The sequence below is a fragment of the Pogona vitticeps genome, chromosome 4, assembly GCF_051106095.1.
Source record: "Pogona vitticeps strain Pit_001003342236 chromosome 4, PviZW2.1, whole genome shotgun sequence".
Taxonomy (NCBI): domain Eukaryota; kingdom Metazoa; phylum Chordata; class Lepidosauria; order Squamata; family Agamidae; genus Pogona; species Pogona vitticeps.
In genome coordinates this window covers 141,014,059-141,035,108 of record NC_135786.1, presented here as the reverse complement: position 1 = coordinate 141,035,108, position 21,050 = coordinate 141,014,059, and the positions used below count along the sequence as shown (strand labels likewise).

The following is a 21,050-nucleotide window of genomic DNA, read 5'->3' as shown; positions in this document are numbered from 1 at the left end:
GATCCAGTTTTTCTAATTCACTTTGAGTCCAACCTATTATTACAGCTGGGTATCTAATTACTGGAACTGCCCATGTATTTATGACTTTGATTGAATTCCACCATTAAATATTAATTTTAAAAATTTCCGCAGTCTTTTAATGTATCCCCTTGGTGTCAGGTCTTTAACTAGTATATACAGAAGATTTTCTGCTTCTAGTTTTTCAAGCTATTTATAATTATCATCATTTAATAGTGATTTTATGATATCACCATCTTTATCTCTGTTCCATCTAGTTTTGGGATCTTACCGAGTTGTACAGAGAGAACTGCACATTTGTCAAGTTCAGGTTTCATCTGAATATCTTTGCTCAGTATGTGCACTGTATTTGGCAGTGACTCTATCTCAGTGGGGCTTTTTGCATATAATTTTAGATAATCCATGTCTAACAAATGATTGATTTTTCCTGATTGATCTGAAATATGGCTGACTAATCCAGTTTTATTTCGAATTATTGACAAGGGGATGATGATGATGATGATGATGATGATGATGATGATGATGATGATGATGATGATGATGATGATGATGATTTTACTGTTTCTTCTGCTACTGACAAAAAAAAGTTCCGGTCTTATGTAAGAGATCTTGCCGTTGTTGCTAATTTTTAAAACAGTATGTCCAGGCAGCTTTTTAAATCCAAGACAAGACCATCTGTGAATATTCATTATATCCTTAATGAGATACAGTATATCACATATAGGAAGAATTCCTTTTTCTTATGGATGAAAATTTGAGCAAACATTCAATAGCACCCTAACAAAAAATATGGTAGAACTGGGCTAAATATGAATCGTGGCATAGGAAACTGTCAGTCCTTTTCTTGTCAAGGGAGAAAGGAGCCTTTGCTGAGCACATGAAAATGAGGGGTTATCCTTTGTATTCATTCTGTATTGCTCAGTGGCGCCATCCAGGAAGAGAAAGTTCCAAATTTTTATATCTTATTGCTTCAGTTTGAATCCAAGATCTGAGTTTTTGGATGCAGTATGTCTGCATTCTATTAAACATGGCAAATACTTGTACACAATTTGGACTTATGTTTCTGTGCTGCGATTTCTATTTTTGATTATATATTTCACTTCTATGAGAGTTGTCTGTTTTTAAATATGACTCTTAACGTCGTTTGCAGAAGCCATTCTGAAAGATGAAAGTACATACTAATTATACAGTGTATACATGGTTTTCACTGTCTGTTCCCAGGTAAAATATTGCACGTAAGTATGTTTATCAGTCTGTGTATATTTTTCTCCATGCAACTTTTTGCTATTTTCCTGGATGCTTATTTTTCTTTGCTGAAACAAGTAAACCCATTACATTAATGGACAGCTTTGGAAAAGACTATGCCCATTTTTGCAATGGAAAAGCAGTTGTTTAAGGCTCCTGTTTGCTGAAGGGAGTTTAATTTTGAAATGTTCATCAGTTGCCCCTGCCTTATAGATAGTTGGAATGCGATCAGAAGAAACCCTGAGACTTCTGAGAGTTCTATCCCAGCTGAATAAATCACCAGTCCCATTAAGTGTGGGTCTGGCAGTCAAAGCAGTGGCAAACAGCCAGAGTCTGTACTCTTGTTAGGCACTAGAGAAAGGATGGCAGAAACCCATCAGGTTCTTTTTAAAGATCTGCCTTGGGCTAAGATCAATTATGTAGCTGCAGACAACACAAGGAAATTAAGTGTTTCATTGTCCTCTATGATAATTGGCAGAAAGAAGGGGAAGCATCCCTCTAATCTAATCCTCTGCCGTTTTCTTGTTCATTATTGTAGCATTCTAAAGATGATGTATCATCTTCCAGGCAGGAGAAGCAGCTTTAAGAGATAAAGTGATGATTTAATTTCATCCTTCTTAATGTAGCAATAATGATTAAGTGTAGCAAAACCTGTTTTCATTCATTACGTAGTTCTGGTTTACTTGTAACAGAGACGGTGGATCTACTAATGGAGAATCTCTGAAAGTATTGTCTTCAGAATTATAGATTCAAAAGAATAATTTTTTTCCCCTCAACCATTTAAAGGAAATTTAGGACTAGGAGAAAATGTTGAGAAAAGGCAAAGCACTGTGTGAGGGCTTCCAAAAGTAAATGCATACAGGTAGATTTGGGTGCTCAAGCACAAATGTTGATTTAGACAAATATGCTTTGTAGAAAAGCAATAGAAGACATCTTCCAGCAGTGCAAAACATACACTGAACACAAAAGTGAGATGGGTATACCTCTGGAGATAGACATTTCTCAGTGGTGTGGCAGCCAAATGCTTTTCACCGTGCCACCACGTCCCCTTAAATGCTTTTCATACAGCTCTCTAAAGACTGAAATTTTTAGCAGGGTGGTTGTATGTAGATTCACTTGGAGTGCTTTTGCTTTATTTGTAAAGCCCGCAAGGACATCAGTTCTTTCAGGTTTTATGGTCAAGACAAAAGAGAATGTGAAGAGTTAACGAAGAGCTAGAAATCTTTAGAAATGCGGGAACAGGGAATACCTTTATTCCACCGCAAAAAAACATAAGAAGCAAGCTTCCGCTGATAATTCACCTTCCTCAGGCTGTGCATTAAGTTCTCATGGGTAGTTCCAAAAGTATATGTTTCTATTAAAGTCCCAAAGTTTCATGGCCACTTTTGAGGGCCAGGTGTAACTTCTTAGATGGAAATAATGTAGCTGTAGTCTGAAGTTTGCAAGAGACCTATGGGGGAAAGATTCAGTCCCCTCTGCAGCCAGTGGTTTGGAATTAATTTATCACCTATCTCTCTTCAAAAAAACAAAAAACAACTTTTTTCCCCCTTTTCTGCCTTCTTTTGAAACTCAAAGAGCTTCTGTTTAGCTAGGGAAAACAAGATACTCAGAAGCATGGCAAGCCTTAAACTTGGTGCAGAGCTTGAAGAAGATGAATTATCATTGAAAGCTCATGGACTGGTTTTTGGTTTTTGTGTGTGTGTTTTTTGTGTGGTTTAATATAGGTTTCACCTGTTCCCACATTTGTATTGTTTTGGGGACCATGTGGCCCTTTCCTGATTTTTACTGATATCTTTAGAAGCTCACTGGAACTGTGAAAAATCTGCATTCCTCTGGATGAAAACGAATCTATCCATTTTATGTTGTGTTTGCTAACCCTTAGAGATGACCTTTTTCTAAGAAGAGACCAATAGACTGAAATGAAAAGATGTGCACTATATAATAATTTTAAATTTATTATAAGCTCCTTTAAGTAACAAATTTTCTTCCAGTTGAGAGAGCATAATAATTCATAATTACTATACCGGTACTTTATCAAACATTGCCTGAAATCCTGTTGTATAGTAAGTCTCACTAGAGCAGTTCCACTGTATACAAATAGGCCTATTCTAGTTGTGATTTACTATGCTAAAATAAGTTGCAACTAGAGTAGACCCATTTGAATCAATTGAATTTATGGAGCAGTTGACTCAGCAAATTTCCAATGATTCAATGAGCATACTCTACTCTAGCTCTCTAGACCAAACAACAGGATTTTAGTCAATAAGTTTACAAGCGTGGAGGTTCAGTATAGCAGTTCTGAAATAGTACTGAGTTCCTAATACTGAGTTCTGAGGTCTTAAATTTGCTACATGTAAAAGTTGTTGGGTGAAATATATTTGAATTTTTTCCAAAAAAAAAAAAATCAGAATTATTTCATTGTTGCTACTGCTGGTATCAAGTATTGGTATCTGGGTATTAAGTTTGTCTCTCTTTTTTGTCTTATCTGCTGTCTGACATTTGGTGAGACATTTTGATGTCTCTCATATAGGGAAGATACGTGATTGTATCAGAAAGCAGTCACATAAGCTAATCTCTAAGCTCCACAGATATTTTCAACATGTATTTGGTGCTCCAGTACATGTCAGAGTTTCCTTTTTCCCTTGAGGATATGAAACAGCTTTGTGTGCAGCTTTCAATTTGTATGTGTGTGTGTGGATGTATACCTGGTAATATTGGTGGATGGTGCCCAACCTTTCAGATAATGAATAACTTTATTCCTGCTGGGGATGCCTTATGCCCATTAGAGGCTCTTTAAAACAGGACCAGGAATGCTAAACTGGTGAGTTATGATTGGAGTAATAGTTCATCAACCTCTTGAAGGTGCACTATGACTATCATGAATTGGAATTCAGCAACATCTGAAGTGCCATATGCAACCAGCCCTGCTTGTGGCCACTTGGGACTGAGGTCCAGAGCTTTATTCCTGTTCACCCAAATAGAAATTTCAGACACTTGCCTCAAGCAGAAGTAGTAAAGCGAAGGCCAAAATACATTACGGCACACGATTCATTGGGTTCAGCCTTTTTTTCAGTACTAGGTCGAATCATCTTAAAGCTGCTAGAATAAGGCAAACAACTTCTAAAAGAATGTCACAATTTTAAATCTTCCTTCTATTGATGTGAGAACTGAGTGACACTGGATACATAACACATACATAGAAGCATAGGAAGCTGCCTTGATGATAAGATGAACCTCCGATCTATCTAGCCCTGTACTGCCAGATCTGAATTGTATCAGCGCTCTGGCCGGTTTCTTTCCTACATCTGCCTGGAAATTCTTCCTAATGCTTGGTAGTCCGCCATCCAAATACTAAGAATACTAAGCACTGCATAACTCCCAGAATCATAAGAAGTGTCATTCATATTATATTATACAGTATTACTACACTCTGGTTATTGAATAACATCAACGACCTTATGTGCTATTTGTTAAGCTTGTTATAATTAATTTTAATTGCAACTCATATGTTAGAAGTTCGCCTCCTTTACTTCTCTTAATTATTGAACCTTGTGTTTTTTTTTTTTCTGCTAACCTCCATAATTCTGTTCCTCTCCAGATCTTTCATGAACTCTTTTTCCTGGATGAAGGTTGTCTCCAATAAGATTTCAAATACGCATTCAAATGTGTATGTACTTAATCGATTGATTCATTTCTGGCACATTTATAATGGCATCTTGTAACAGAATCCCACTTATAGAATATACTGGAAAACAGCTGACATAAACATGTAGACATATCTCTTACTTTGTATAAATTACCCACCATCTATTGATTTATAATATTAATATACTCTCCTTAACAACTCAAGCCCCAATAAAGATTTTTTAGAAACAGTAGCTAACATCTAAAGGACTGCATGCATTGCTTTCTACACATACTGTAGAAATAATGATCTCCCATTTATTACAACCTCCCTCCACCAGTATTCTCACTCTTCTCTAGGAGATATCTCTTGAATGGCATTATCTGTTGCTCCTTCATTCATAACCACATAGCAGCCTTTTTCTGTGTAAACATGAAATGAGGGAAGAGGACAATTCAACTCAAGTTGCCTATCTCTGAAAAAATGCCCAATTTAGCAACACACCATTCACCTACGTAATAATAACAGGTTTCATCTTTTATGTAGGACTGCCAAAATGTTAACAAGAGCATTGGCTTTCTTTCAGATTTGGTTTGCAAAGTCTATAGTAGCCTCTTCCAGTGTGATGTTACTGCCTTAGATATTTAAAACTATCAGTATAAGCATTTAACAACTCAGGTACTTTCTTCTTTAACTGACATCATTTGGCACTATATGGAGCACTGATCTTTCAGTTATTTTTTAAAAGTGTCTGCTTGCAAATAATTACACTTGTTTTTCATAGTTGTGTATGTTGTATACAGGTATCAGTGTCATTTATCATGTTAAATTTAGATATATGAGATACCAAAGGTGTTCAATTTTTTCAAGTTCTTAAATTTTTGGCAATATTATGTACTTGTTTTTCAAGATTAATGTTTACAGCACTTCAGAACAGAGCAAAAAAGTACAAAATCAAATAATGAGGGAAATCTTGCTTGAGGATGAAAGAAACCAAAAGACACAGATATCTATGTAAAATGTATTTGTGTTTTTAAAATGTTGTTTTGTGAGTACAGTAGGACCCCTCTATCCATGGAATCAGTATTCACACTTTCACTTATTTGTGATCTGAAAGTATGAAAAATACTGAAAGAAAAAAAAAACACAGAAATATGTATTTCTATGATGTAGTTACCAGGACTGGACACTAGAGGGAGCCAGAGACCATGCTATATATAGGGCTCACTACTATCCATGATTTTTGCCATCCACAGGGATATGGGGTCCTGCTGTATTTTAAAACAGTTCTAAATACTGTACACATTTCGAAGTAAGAGAGGGTCCTGCTGTGAACCATTTCCAGGACCAACATAGCAAAAGCCTATCTAAATGCCTTAAAAAAGTATCTGTGAGAAAACAGGTGGGGAAAATTGTATTGTGAATCTAATTTCAAGTATCAGGGCATTTCAAGAAAATTTGATTTGTGAAATAAAACAAGGCACAACTGTGATGCTTGGCAAGTAGTAACCAAATGCCAAGTGAATGTGGGTCTATAAGTAAACGGCTAGAAATAGACAACAGGATTAGAAATAGCTTCTACCTCCTTAGCTAACTCTGTATTTAAGTATGATCTGCTATTCTCAGATATGAGGTAAGTGATTCAAGCTATAAAATTTGACAGCATTTTTCTATGAACAACGATTCATGAACATTCTGCAGCAGTTTCATTGGAAATATTTCCTGTGGGACTATTCCTTCCCCCTCCCCTGCAGTGATTGCAGCAGGATACTGTGTTGAAGACAACTTCCCCTTTCAGAGAGTGAATTCTGAGATGATTGATGCCTTTACAGATGTCAGAATGAAAGTGTGAAGAATGTTAGCTTAGAATCTGTTTTGCTAATAACTCTGAATAATACTGTTTTTGCTCTTCAAGCTCATGTATGAATATTCTTATATATTGTCAGAAGTGATAGGCTACCACCTTATTTCTAACCTGTCATGAAGTACATAGAAAGTTGAAGTAGATGTCATGAGCACGTTCTGCATAGAGGAGGAGATGGCACTCTTTTCTCCTATTCTGTGAGTAATAGTTAAAAAGCCCAATGTTCTCATTTTGTGAAAAAAATTGTGACTGTTTAGTCCTATCAAATTTAAGAGCAGAATAATATTAGTCTGTTGTAGAGAGACTGATGATTGAGACAGAAATCTTAGTCTGCTTAGTATTGTGACATCTGATAAACATCGAGGACACCAAAGGAAAAAGGTGTAATTTGTATATTCATTTATATATCCCTAGTTTTGACCTAATGTAAACATACAGTGCATTTTATAAATGTTACTGATAGTGACAACCCATTATTGTTAAATTGCTACAGCAGTTTAATCAGTTGATCTTAAAACACCAAGGAAAGCAATATGTTAGTAGGGCTGGCCTTGAAAATTCCTTACAGGGGGACAGAAGTAGTGTGAATGGGGCATAAATTAAGTGCCCTTAGAGCAAAGTTAGTCCTGACATTGCGAGACATTTTTCACAAGGTAACAGGAGCAGTGTTTCCTTCGGAAAGTTAACCCTAAATATTGTTCATTTATTTCAATTTTATTTTTTTAAAAATGTACCCTGCCTTTCTCCTTAAAAAGGACCCAAGACAGCTTACATCTTTCGAAGACAATATTTAAAGCTGAAAACAATGAGTATGTAACAGTGGTTCGCATCATTAAAAGATAATATTTAAAGCTAAGAACATTGAGTATAAAGAGGCAGCTTACATCACTAAAATACAGTATTTAAAGCTGGAAACAATGAGTATGCAAATGCTAAAAAGGAACAAACAGATTCCCTCTCTGAGAGATGGTAAACACATAACACTTAGAGATGGGAGCCCTGTGCACGGATGGTGCCGAGTTCCATCTCCCTCCGCACCGGCTGCCTGGTCCGCTTACCTCTGCACTGAGCCTTTGAACCCTAATGTACATTGCAAATAAGTTTACTATAGTCATTGATCATAAAGTTGAAAATATTGTTTCATGAGAAATGGTAATTGCACTAGTTCCTCCCTATAAAAATCAGTGTTGCCACTTACGTTTTTTAATGAATAAACTGATGAATTTTATCTCTACTTCCAATGGGAGCCAAGTCATATAACTAGCTCGAATAAAATTAATGGAAATGTCCCTGATGAAGGATACATTGACATAAAATCTATTCTTTAAAAAAAATATTGTATCATACTTCTGTATGAACTAATTAAATCACTTTCTACTGGAGGTTTGCTTAATTGTTTTATTTATCTGTTAGCAAATGTGTTCAATTGTACACAGTGTGTTAAGCAAATGCTATGGTTAATGGCAATTGATAACAATGTTTATATAGATTATAAATAACAGTATTAATGATGGACTTTATGAATGGCAGAGGCTGGAATGATAAGCTTCTCTTTGGTAGCATTTCATCTGAACTCTTCAAATAGCCTTCCTTAATCAGGCTTCTGGCTTTGCTTCCCAGAGGGCTGCACAGAGGATGCAAATTAAACAAAAATAAAATATCTATGCTTTTCTCCATTTCAGTACTGTATTGTTTTTCTAGTGGTGATGTAATCTGTATTGTTAAGCCAAAAAATAAGGGATAATGCACTGTAGAATGCCTGTGTGATTCTTAAAACATTTGAAATGTCTTTCCCTTTAAGAATTAGTTTACTAGTTTATTATGGATTGTGTTTTTCCCTGGAAAAAACCCTGATGTTAGGAAAGTGTGAAGGCAAGAGGAGAAGGGGACGACAGAGGATGAGATGGATGGACAGTGTCACTGAAGCTACCAACATGAATTTGACACAACTCCGGGAGGCAGTGGAAGACAGGGGGGCCTGGCGTGCTCTTTTCTATGGGGTCACAAAAAGTCGGACACGACTAAACAACTAAACAACAACATGGATAGTGTTTTACCCACACCTCTTTTGTGTGTGTGTGTGTGTTATTGTTTTTTGTGGTAGAGATTCCTTTAAATTTAATGTGTATATGCATTTAGGGTACCTCAAGTTCTGGAGTACTCAAAAGTTCATCATATTTGTAACTTTTTAGCAATCTAATACAGTTATTGCCCACCCTAGACTTTTATTTTAATGGGCGTTGTTATTCAAAATATCAGGAGAGTGACAGGTGTCCTTATCCCTAGATATGTAATTGTTGCTGCATGGTTGATTTCCTTAATCTTTAATCATGTTAATCGGGTGTCAGGTAATATTTGGTTTTCTGAAATATCCTGCAAATACAAATCCAGTTATAAAGTGGGTCAGGGTTTTCTATAGGTTTTCCATAAATTAAATATACCAAATAGGGTATTACTAGCAAATTGTTGCAAGACACAGTGCAGGTTTATATAATCTTTTATTTGTTTAAAATGATTTTCTTCAAAAATGTCATCGGCTGAATGTGAAGCGAATTGGATCTTCACTTTTGGTTTCATTGATGCTTTATGCGAGTGCAGAGACTCATATAGATAGTTCATATCCTCTTAACTCGTGTTGTTTACCAACTTTTCCATCTCTTGACAAAACACATTTGAGCTGTTTTAAAATAGTATCATACTTTAACTAGAATTGAAAAGAAATATTTCATAGGCCACAGCAAAGTATTGCTCTCTTCTTACACCCTCTGAAATCAATTGAAAAAGCTATTTTTGGAGTTGGGTTGCAGCCACCAAGAATTCTATTCATGGAGGAAAAGATATACGTTGTTAATTGTCTTGTTAAGGAACGTAAGTATGGTGCTCTTTACAGTATTTTAGATAGCAAAGATCATAATAAAAATGTAGTTCTTTCACTTGAAAAGATGCCTGAGTCATAGTAGTATTCATTACTCTTAGTTTATCTAGGCTGTTGCATGAAGAATAATGATATTAGTTTATTTCTCTGTAGGATAAATCTAGAACAGCATGGATATCTAAATATCTGAAATGGAACTCTGTCTTTTTGAAACAAAAATCTATTCATGGTGTGATAATTTCTGATCTGAGGACAGCTTGTGCCTCCTCCTGTGATGTGATCAGTCCTTAACTTTATTGTTTATCCATGCTTTGTCTACAGATCTGGCAAGTTTGAAGTCTGTTTGGTACTAACATCTTGCTTTTTCCTCTCTTTCATTGCTGTTGCTGCCAACTGTTCCATTCTTCCTTTCCTGCCATCTTAAATTGGACTAAACCTTTGCACCAATCCTCATCTCAGGTCTTGATTAGAATTCAATACCCATCTAGGGCCTAATAATTGGCACATCTGTAAGAGCTTCACAAAAGTATTGTGCTGTTCTGTTTAAAGCATGTTCTTTCCTCTGTTTGGCTCAATTTTCATTTAACTCTCTCTAGAGCTTAAGAAAACCATAGCTTAGGTCCATAGACAATATCTTTTAAAGTGAAATTGTAGCTGATGCAGATAGGCATTGCCTAGAGGTAAAAGGACAAGACTGATAGAGACTTGTAAATCATGGTAATAAGTCAGAAAATCGAATGCTTGATTGCTTTACATGTTCACAGTTTTCTGCTAACATTAATTTTAGGTCCTGTGAGATAAAGTGATGCCCAGTAATTTTTAAAAGCACTTCAAAAATTAATACCTAGTCAATACAATATTGGATGTCTCTGCAGAATTGTATCTTATAAAATGTCCACAGCAAACTGTGCTCAAGAATATTTCTGCCCATTGAAAGCACTTTTACTTATTTTGTAGAGAGGAAACATCTAAGTGCAACACACTTTCTCATGTGAGGGTTTTGTTGTTGTTGTTGTTTCTTTTCGGGAACAAGCCATATTCCAACCAGAGTTAAACATTTTAAAATCCATGTGTATCAGAGTGGAAGGTAAGAAAGAAAGTTAATCTTAACTAACAAAGTGGCAAGCAGGCAGACAGCTTAAACATCTTTGTAAATTTAGCACAAAAAGGGGGTAGGAAACAGCCAGCCTTCATTTCTTATGTCACCAAAGGAATAAGGCAACATTTGTTGTTATTATGCGCCATCAAGTCACTTCTGACTTATGCTGACCCTTTGAATTAGCAGCTTCCAGAAAGTACTGCTGTCAACAGCCCTGCTCAGCAATTCCAAGCTCAAAGTTGTGTCTTCCTTTATTGAGTCAATCCATCTCTTACTTGGTTTTCCTCTTTTCCTTTTTCTCTCTTTTCTTTGCCTACAGATTTTCTCAGTGTTATTGTCTTTGCCAGTGAGTCTTCTCCTGACATGCCCAAAATATGATGGCCCCATTTTCACCTCAGCATTGGTTTAGTCTGGAACCCACTTGTCTGCTTTTATGGTGGTCTATGGTATCTGTGGCATTAGCACTCCTTCAACACCACATTTCTAGTGAATCCATTTTTTCCTATTAGCTTTCTTCCCCATTTGTACTTGGTAACTAGGAATAGATTATCTTCATATTGACCTCCAGTGGTACAGTCTTGCACTTGAGGTTCTGTTTTATTTATTTATTTTATTTGATTTGATTTTTATCCCACCCTTCTAGACTATGTCTACTCAGGGCGGCTCACAATAAAATTATTCATAAAACAATTAAAACCATGAATTCCTTACAGGGAGACAGTTCCACGTCTGAGCCCTCTTCTGATGCTTTGACTGCAGTGTCTGTTTTGACTGATGACTGAACCGACTTATAGAGTACTTTGGATTCTTTATTGTCAGCTATAAATTATGTAATTATTCTATAGAAACGAATTTTGTTTTGTTAATATTCAGCTGCAGTTCTCCATTGCATTTTCTTCTATGTTCTCCCCCCCCCCCCACCCACTATCCCATTTTCTGCAAATGACATTTGGATGTTCTAGGTAAAAATGCTTCTTGAGTAAACCTTAGGTCACAATTATTTAGCTCAGTTTTTGCCTCTCAGGCTTTCTCCCAGTGCTCACAAACCTCCCCCTCAAATGGTCCACATGCTACTGGGTATCGCAACCACTTTTGTCACAGCAGAACATCTTCCACCCATACCTACTCAGCCTTAAAACTGGTGATGTCTTTGTTTCCTTTTCGTATCTTTGGAGTGATAATCTGTTTTATCTAGAGGATGAATTTATTTAGGAGGTGAACTACAGGAACTCAAGATGGCCATTTTTAGTCATCCTAGTGGTCAAACAAGGTGACAGTCACTGCTATACAGTGCAATTATTTTCAGAGGAATACATTGAGTGTGTGTTATAAGGCCAGCAAAACCTTTGTCATGACCTGTTTTTAGAGCCTAGTGTTGAACAGAAAAGGGTGGCAGGAACTGCACACAGTTTACTTTCTCTGCCTTTTTTTGTTTTATATATGTGACATCTCCCCCTTACCTATCGCTACAGTATTCATATTCAGTAAATACAATTAATATACAGAGGTGCCTCGCAAGACGACTACCTCGCAAGACGATTAGTTTTTGCAATCGCTGTTGCACTTCACAAGACAATAGTTTCCTATGGACAATTTTCACAAGATGACGATTTTTCCCCATTGGAACGCACTAAATAGATTTCAGTGAATTCCAATGGGGAACTGCGTTTCACAAGACAATTACCTATGGACAATTTTCGCAAAACAACAATTTTCCCATTGGAACACATTAAATGGATTTCAGTGTATTCCAATGGGGAACCACGTTTCGCAAGACAATGTTTTTGCAAGACAGTGTTTTTTGTGGAACGAATTAACATAGTCTTGGGAGGCACCACTGTAATCTCTCCATCCTCCTGGAAACTTGGTTCTACAGTATAACATGTCCTCTAGTCTATTCTTATCTGCATTGCTCTCTAAGAGTTTGTATTGCCTTTAAATATAATTCAGTTCATTGCCTTTAAAAACTGCAGTAATCTGATGATAAATGTGAATACTTAGTCCAGCTGTGTTTTGAGTCAGAGATAAACATTAATGTCTTCACACAGTGAGCACCAAAATCCATTATTAGAAACCAGCCTCATAGTCTGCTATGCAGAAAGATAACATTTTGAGCATCTTTTTTTCTTTACTGTTTTTTGGTAGGCATTATTGCTCACAGCAAGGGGGGAAGCACTCTATGTCATGTTAGCCTAAACTAAATTAGGATTTTAAAAACCAAATAAAGATGGGATTGCTCAGTAGTGCAGCCTGTTAACACCACGCACAAAAGCTGTGGGTGTTCTGAATGCTGGAGGGCCAGCAAATCCTTCTTGTTAGCAGTCAGTGATCTGAAGAATCACACCCTACTCTGTGTTGCTGGAGATTTGCAAAGCACCTGATGACAGTAGAAGAACGACAGCAGCAACAACTGACTCTAATAATGAATGAAGCTAATGCTTTCTGACCCACAAGTTTTCTCTTCTCTGAAACATTTTTTCCTCCTTACTGGAGTTAAGACACCTTGCTCAGTGAGGAGCACTTGTGAAGGCAGGCTGTGCAGAGTTTGAATCTGCTTATAACTAAAATGAGAATTAGTTGATCGTGTAACTTGTATTTTTTTAAAAAATTGTAAATACCCTTGAGCAAACTCTTTTGTTAGAAAAACAACCAATAAAAAGCCAACATCTTCAACATGCACAGTAGACTGTACACAAAAGGTGCCTTTCATTAGGTGGGATTGTGTGCATTGTTCTCCTTGGGACACCCAGTTTGCAGGTTTTTCTATGCTTGCTGAATGGATAGAGACTGAAGAAAATCTAAAGACCGAAAGCATTTGTAGATGTGTCCAGGAAACAAAACAAAGAATCCCAGGATCTGTGTCTGAAATCCTCTCTTTCAAACTATTTTAAAAGCTTCATTTTGAGCAAGAAGAGTGGTGCTTAAGTAAAACTCAGTCTGAATGTTCCATGGGGACAATACTGTCTTTCGCTAGACATAGCAACATCATTTATCCTTTGAATATTTGAGCCCACTGACCTTTGATAACCTGTTTCTATTCTTGTGCATGGATCTGTTTTTGCACTCGCTTTCTGTCTAATTAGTTTGCTTTTATTATTTTGTGATTTTCATAATAGATATATCTGCAGGCTATACCTGAAGAAAAATTGTTTGCTAATCTTGAAGATACAAATTTTGGATGTCTATATTTTATAAAGCAGTCAGTATCGATTTGGAACTCAGGGCTGACAGTTTGTTTGTTTGTTTGTTTGTTTGTTTGTTTGTTTGTTTATTTATTTATTTATTTATTTATTTATTTATTTATTTATTTATTTATTTATTTATTTATTTATTGAGTTTATATGCTGCCCATTTAGACATAGTCTACTCTGGGCGGCTCACAAAACGGAGAATAAAAACAATATCAAATAACAATTTACAACACTTACACAGAACAAAGTAGATAAAGATAGAGAAAAAGAGAAAATTACCTAGTGCCCGGAGGGAAGGCCTGTCTATATAACCAGGTCTTGAGTTGGTTTTTAAAAGTGCCCAGCGAGGGGGCCAGACGAATCTCGGGGGGGGGGGCTTGTTCCAGAGCCTGGGAGCCACTGCTGAGAAGGCCCGGTGTCTTGTTTTTTCTTTCTGGGCCGGATTGACTTTGATTTCTGTAAATCTTTTATAACGCATAATAGAATGACTTCAGCACCATATGTTCTAAATAATACTAGTGTTTAGGATAGTTTTACACACTTACAGCTATACAAAACCTAGAAATTCTTACTCATGTCATCTAGTTGTAAGACAAAGAGCTGGTAGTGGTGTCTTCTATTTTTATTACCTGTACTATATTTTTTTCATATAAAAATAATCTGTCTTAGCTATATTGATGAACTTCGCATTTTAAACCCATTTCTAATGTATCCTGAGCTTATGAGTAGTTTGGCTTTGATCTTGAAAAGGCAGATGGGAATGGTTTCTCTATTATCCGTAAATGTTAGGTTCTGTACATACTAGACGTCCTAGATCATTTTGTTAGGTAAGTAGAAAAAGAAAAATTCTGGGAGGTGTAGTTTTTCTTGTAGTGTTCTAGAGGTAAAAGAAAATGTGTTTGGCTTGATCCAGTATGGAGTATGTTGGATTCTCCTTTGATTCCCAACCCAAGTCAAGGTCCAGTCGTTCTTAGTTTGCCTCCCACTGAATACCTTTGGAAATCCGAAAAAGCCTGTGACACTTTTTTCCCTGCCTAATAATAAGATATATATATATGGAGATTCCAGGGATGTGGTGGTGCTGCGGGTTAAACTGCAGAAGCCTCTGTGCTGCAAGGTTGGAAGACCAGCAGTTGTAAGATCAAATCGCAACGGAGTGAGCTCCCATCGCTTGTCCCAGTTCCTGCCACCCTAGCAGTTCAAAAGCATATATGTGAGTAGATAAGTAGGTACTGCCACAGTGGGAGGGTAATGGTGTTCCATGTCTAGTCTCACTGGCCACGTGACCACAGAAACTGTCTACGGACAAACACTGGCTCTAAAGCTTGGAAATGGGGATGAGCACCGCCCCTTAGAGTTGGGCACGACTGGACTAAATGTTAAGGGGAACCTTTACCTAGGGAGATTTAAAAAAAAAAGACTGCTGAATATATGGCATATACACACAAGGAAGCGAAAATAAAATAAAATCTGAAAGAGTAATTTAAGTAAAATAAAGGTTTAAAATGTTCAGAAGGTGTTGTGGGAAAGCTACAAAGCAAAAATGATATGAAATGCACAAACTAAATATTCAAATGAGAAGGACCAGTAACTCCCTCCCCCACCTCCCACCTTCAACATTTTCACAGGATTGAGACCCCAAAAGACACTGCATCTGGAGATCTGCCTTTCCAAATCATGCACTGTTAAGGAGGCTTTGGCAGAATGTCCTTTGTTTTCATCACTTCAGAGAGAATCTTCAACTTGGGAATCACCAGAAGAGGGGGCTGTTGGGCCTGGACTTTGTCTGAACCTAATCCACATCCGTGGAAAGCAAACCTCTTTGTGTTATTTTTCTGACATTTTAGACTGCTTTTCATCTGTTAAATGGAATGCTATTGCTCTGCCTGTGGAGAATAATTTTGATATACTGCTAGGAAAGCATGTAAGAGTATTTCATATTGTTAGCACTGGGTAGAAGTATTTGAGTCAAAGGAGCAATAATAGGATAGTTTTGACCTTCACTCACTTGTGACTGAATGACTGTATACCCTTTGCTTTGAGCCAAAATAAATTAATGTAAAATGGATCTTCTGATACCAGTTCATCTTCAGAATCAGCTTATCTTCTTCTACCCTGACATGCCTGCAGTTGGCATCTTTCAGATGACACTGAGTCTAGTTTGCTGTCAAAGAATTACAGTCACTGTCCTCTTGTACCGTATTGTGATATGGCTCCTAGTTGCATATTTTCACACCTAGAGCAGTAACTCTTGCATCCAGAGCATTAATTAAAAGTGGTGTTTAATTTTGACTGTGATAAAAATCACAGGGAAGGCTCTATTACTACTGCCCTATGAAAATGAAAAACCTAATTCACAGCTTTTGCTTCAACTTAAGTGTTCCTGGAACAGTCCCTTGATAGGAAAACTTCAGGGATCATTGTATTGTAAGATTTCCCCCCTACCCCCATTAGTTTTCAGTCCCAAAAGAGAATGTTGCACAGATCTCTAGTAGTAGTATAAGAATCTGAAAATTTCAGTTTTGCTTCAGTCTGCATATTTTACTGTTCCAGGTCTGATCTTTTTTGTCAGTCCATCTTCAGACATTCCTGCATTTCATCTCAGGTGTTTTCCTAGTTCCTCTTAAGAATGGAATCATGTAGTACTGTACAAGCTAAGTGAGATACTGTACTATCTTATCTCTTATTCTCAGTGTCCCCCTTGCGCTCTTTGCCCAAAATATCTTTGGTGTGTAAAGGCAACCCAAGTATCAGCTTCTTTATTAAAGTATGTGCTGTGGAAATTATGCTAATTAAGCTGGAGTGTAATTATAGATTAGAAAGATTATTTCACAGTCAGAATTCAATTGTTGTAGATAAATTTGCGTTAACTTAATAGTGTGCAGATAATTAGTTTTTCTGTTTACTGAGGGAAGTTGTGGGGGAAGATGTAATCAGTTACACAAAGCTAGCTCAGTCAACTGAAAGTATATTCTATCAGAATCCCAGTAATGAGTATTTTCTTGACATCTGTCTCCAATTTTTTTCTCTGTACTGTAATTAAAATGGTCAGTAGTGACTAATTAACTCATTTAACTTTATATCCATTTATGACATTGTTTTGTGCAAGAGTTAAATGTGCTCCAAAAGCAGTGAATATTTTCAGTTATATTACTAATTAGATGTAAATAAAGATATAATTTAAGCTCAAATAGCTAAAATGTACAATATTGGCAGGTATGTTTTTGTCCATGTATGTGGCTGCTTGTGCTTCCTGCTGAGAAGAAAGCGACTTAATATGAAACATTTAAGTTTTATTGTCTGGAAACCATGATGTAATACAAAAGATATCTACTTGACCAACATTACATACCCCATTGATCACCTTTTACTGGAGTATTGTTCAAGCTTAATATATATTTAAGAGCAAGGATATGAGAAGAATATGGTAATACACAGAGACGTTTATCCCTCTTATTTTCCATGTTATGCCTATTTCTCATTCATTTCTACCATTTCTGTTGTGGTTCAAGACTCAGCAAATTATAATTCTAATTTGTGTTGCCCAAGATTCCTGCTAAGTTGGGCATGCACGTGTGTTCACATGACAAATGACTGCTTGAGGTTCTGGTCATGACAAAACCCAGCACACTGGGGGGTGGGGGGTTGCATGCATGCTGGGGCAATGCTGAGAGAGAGAGAGAGAGAGCTCCGCCCAGCAGAGCTGAAAATTAGAGGGTACGTTGGTGTTGCCCAAATTGGCCTTGCACACGCTCAGTTGACATCTGCAGTGATTTCAGCATATGAAAGCATATGTTTGATCATTTTTTGTTGATTTCCACAATTGGCTGATGCACTTTCTGGATTTGTTCTGAAACTCAACAACAGCATGAGGATATTGTTCCTTGGATTTAAATTAATATTTGCGCTGACATACTGTTGCTTTCCCCTTTAGACTATAAAATATCCATTGGTGGAATATGTTGCCTTCTATGCTTTTAACATGTCAACACTGGGATTCTACTGGGATTCTGTTAAAATCCCATTTGCGTTTACTGTTCTGTTAATTGTTGAACAAAATACTCAAGAAATGTAAGCTCATCTTTCAAATATGAAGAAAACCATGGCATACTTAGAAGACTGACAGTGGCAATGGGCTAAATCCAGTGTACTGTACTCTACTACCTGGAGCAGTTCCTTTGACATGAACATACTTACGTTAATTTTGACTAACATATATTGTACCATTTTGTCAAAAGGAATGGAGACACATTAGAGGGCAGTGCTTTGTTATACGGTACCTTTGTGGCACAGATCTGTAGTACAATCACCTTTAGATCTTAAGATGTTACACATCTTCCCCATTGATGTGTATCATAGATATACATAGCTGAAACTATGCCTGCTATATAAAATGAGAAAAACAGCCCTTTTAAACATCTAACATTAGCTGGGTTGTACTTCATTTGTGCATTGCTTGTTGTATTTAGTATGAGAAATAGATGTACAACTAAATCCACAGCAAGCATGATTACTTAGTGAAGCATGAGTTGTGCTCAGATGCTGTGCTCATCAGACTTCCTCTCAAGTCCCTCCTGCATTTTGTTTGTGCTCCAAGTGTTCTTCAAGCATCCACGAGAATTAAGAAAAATTGGGTATTGATGTTGTTCTCACTTCTGCTTGAGCAAATTTAGACATGACAGAAATATTTTTAAAAGATTCTGAGAGAGAGAGAAAAATAAAAATATGAAATTGAAATGTTGAACAAGGGAGATTAGTGTCTTCATTCACATTTTTGGTGGCATTAAAATGTTGCACAGAATTTGGTTTGTAAAGAAGCTTCAGCAAGAGTATCATTCTGTACTAAAGCTTCAGAAATCCTGTGGTTCTGTCTCACTACAGTGCAGATAGAACCATGCATTGTCTTTGACCTGGACTTTGCAAATGAAACTTCAAGCCATATGGCCATTTTAATCCCTGCTACTTGCGTTTCATAAGTGCCAAACCTATAGAACCATTTTTCTCCTGGAAAGCTCTTCACAGGTCATCTTGCTGATGGACAGATGATGTGAGAATCTGCCCATGAAGATCTTGTTTAACTTGCTTCACTTTCATCATTGCACTTTTCTTCCTCATTTTTATTAGTGTCTGGATCTTGTTGTAATATCTTATATCTGCTGTTTTTAGGGAATTCTGTTAACTGATTAGACAGCTTTGACAGTCTTTTCTAGGCATTTCTTTCTAGTTTCTTCTAATACTGCTAGTCGCAAGGCTTTTCTGATTTAATTGCTTGCTGCATAAATGGAGGTTCATGGACCTTGAAGAAAAACAGCGTGTTTCCATTTGACTTCTAAATAGAAAGAGGAACTGTACCAAATTGATAATATTTATTTTGTGCATTGTGCCTGTTTGGTATGCAAAGATATTATCCCTAATTATAAATAACTTCAAAAATACTGTTTTTAAAGATCAGATTTCTGTCTCATGCATTATAATGTTAGAATAAACAGCTTAGTTGTAAGCCTGCTGTATGAAATAAAAGAGCTTTTTTTAAAAAAACAATTAAATAAGACTTCAAAAACAATTTAACAACTAGGGCTGATTGTGCTTATGCCTGCTTATAACCTTATTCATTTAGGTTGTCAGAGATATCAGGCCTAAATTCAATTTTGAGTCCCAGTTTAGAACATACTTAATACAGTACATAAGTGGGAACTTGCCAAGTCAACACTTAACCAAGTTTCATTTATTCAGTTGATCTACTTCAGTTGGGACAAACAATTGGATTTAGGTTTATGTACTTCTCCTTGCTTTCAGGAAGCTTCTTGGAAATATGATTCCCCCCTCTTGCTCCCTTGATGTTTGTATGTGTATGAGCAGCCTTTTCACTTTCTGTGTCAAACAAAATAAACTCTTTGCTAAGAAGCTTTTGTAGGTATATTTCAACATTAAGGTATCAAAATACTCTATTTCAACATGATAATGCTAACGTGCTTCTAACATTTATATAGTTTTATGAGCCTGTCCTTGGCAGCTGTGGCATAGAACAAAGGGCAGTGATATAATGGGCTTGATGATCCATAGAGTCCCTTGCAGCTTGTCAGTTCTATGACGACGACGACGATGATAAAAGCTTTGTGGGCTGGTCATGAGCCTTTCAAAAGCCTCAGAAACTGCATGCAGCCTGGGAAAAACCTCTCAAATGTCATGTGTGCTGGTAAGGTTCTGTGGGATGCAAGCCCTGGGAAGAATGCCAACCACGTAGTAGCATTATTGCCACCTGTCAAGCTGCCAAAAAATACACCACACCACCCCCACACACTGGGGTATTATATTTCCCATTTGGCCAAGTTTTACCCAGATTCTGTGCCCTTTTATTTAGATTGCTGTCATGGCCATTTCCACAATCAGTTAGCCCATGAACCATTGTCTTCTTGGCCACCTAAAAGGGGTGTGGCACCTGTCAAAAATGAGTTTGATGAAGGCTACCCCTTTCTACTACTTGCCCCACCTCTGAGACATCACAGGGGCTTGACCCCTGGTGTCAAATTTTGCCCCAGAAATCTCAGGAAAATACTGCTGACCTGACACAAAGTTTCCATAATGGCATGCAGATGCTACAGTTTTTACCTCTTAGACCTGCATACTAAAAATCTAGACATTATATCTTAGATATGTTAATTGCAAGTCCATCATTTGTGAGAGTAAAATACCTTTCTACTTTTGTCACCATATGTAATCATAATATGTTATACATTTGTCTATTAATATAAACATATTTTAATAAGAATAAATACGGGGAGATATGGTGAGAATTTATCAACATCTGGTTTTGCCATGGATTTTCCTGAAACAATTTTGTCATAATGACTTACAAATGCGTTTATTTACTCTATAAGAAGAAAGAGTGTGATTTCACTGAATGTCTGGCATACATTTTCCCAAAAACATAATGATTACCTTTTCCAGTAGAGCAGAAAATGTCTGTAGTTTGTCAGTCCTTGTTGAATAGTAGCTATGTAAATGAGCAAGATACAAGCAGGACAGGATCAAAATTATCCTTCCTATCTTCCTTGTTTTGTGTCCCTAATGTCTTCTAATCAGAGATATGTTGCTTATGGTCTTTAACTGCCAGGACCACCCCACATGTTAAT

General features: G+C 36.8%; 1 protein-coding gene across 17 annotated transcripts in view; it reads left to right on the top strand.

The window, feature by feature from the left end:
• Window positions 1-21,050, top strand: part of CTNND2 (catenin delta 2) — a 717,568-nt gene that overhangs the window by 519,037 nt on the left and 177,481 nt on the right. For 10 of the 17 annotated variants that reach the window (XR_012086701.2, XM_078391696.1, XM_072998486.2 and 7 more), the window contains one exon: window positions 4,862-4,930. The exons of the other annotated variants lie outside the window; for them this stretch is intronic. Coding sequence is in view for 9 of the 10 variants with exons in the window: in XM_078391696.1 (XP_078247822.1) it covers window positions 4,862-4,930 (69 nt within the window). In the remaining variant the exon portion in view is untranslated. The remainder of the gene's footprint in view (window positions 1-4,861; window positions 4,931-21,050) is intronic. 17 annotated transcript variants of the gene reach the window in all.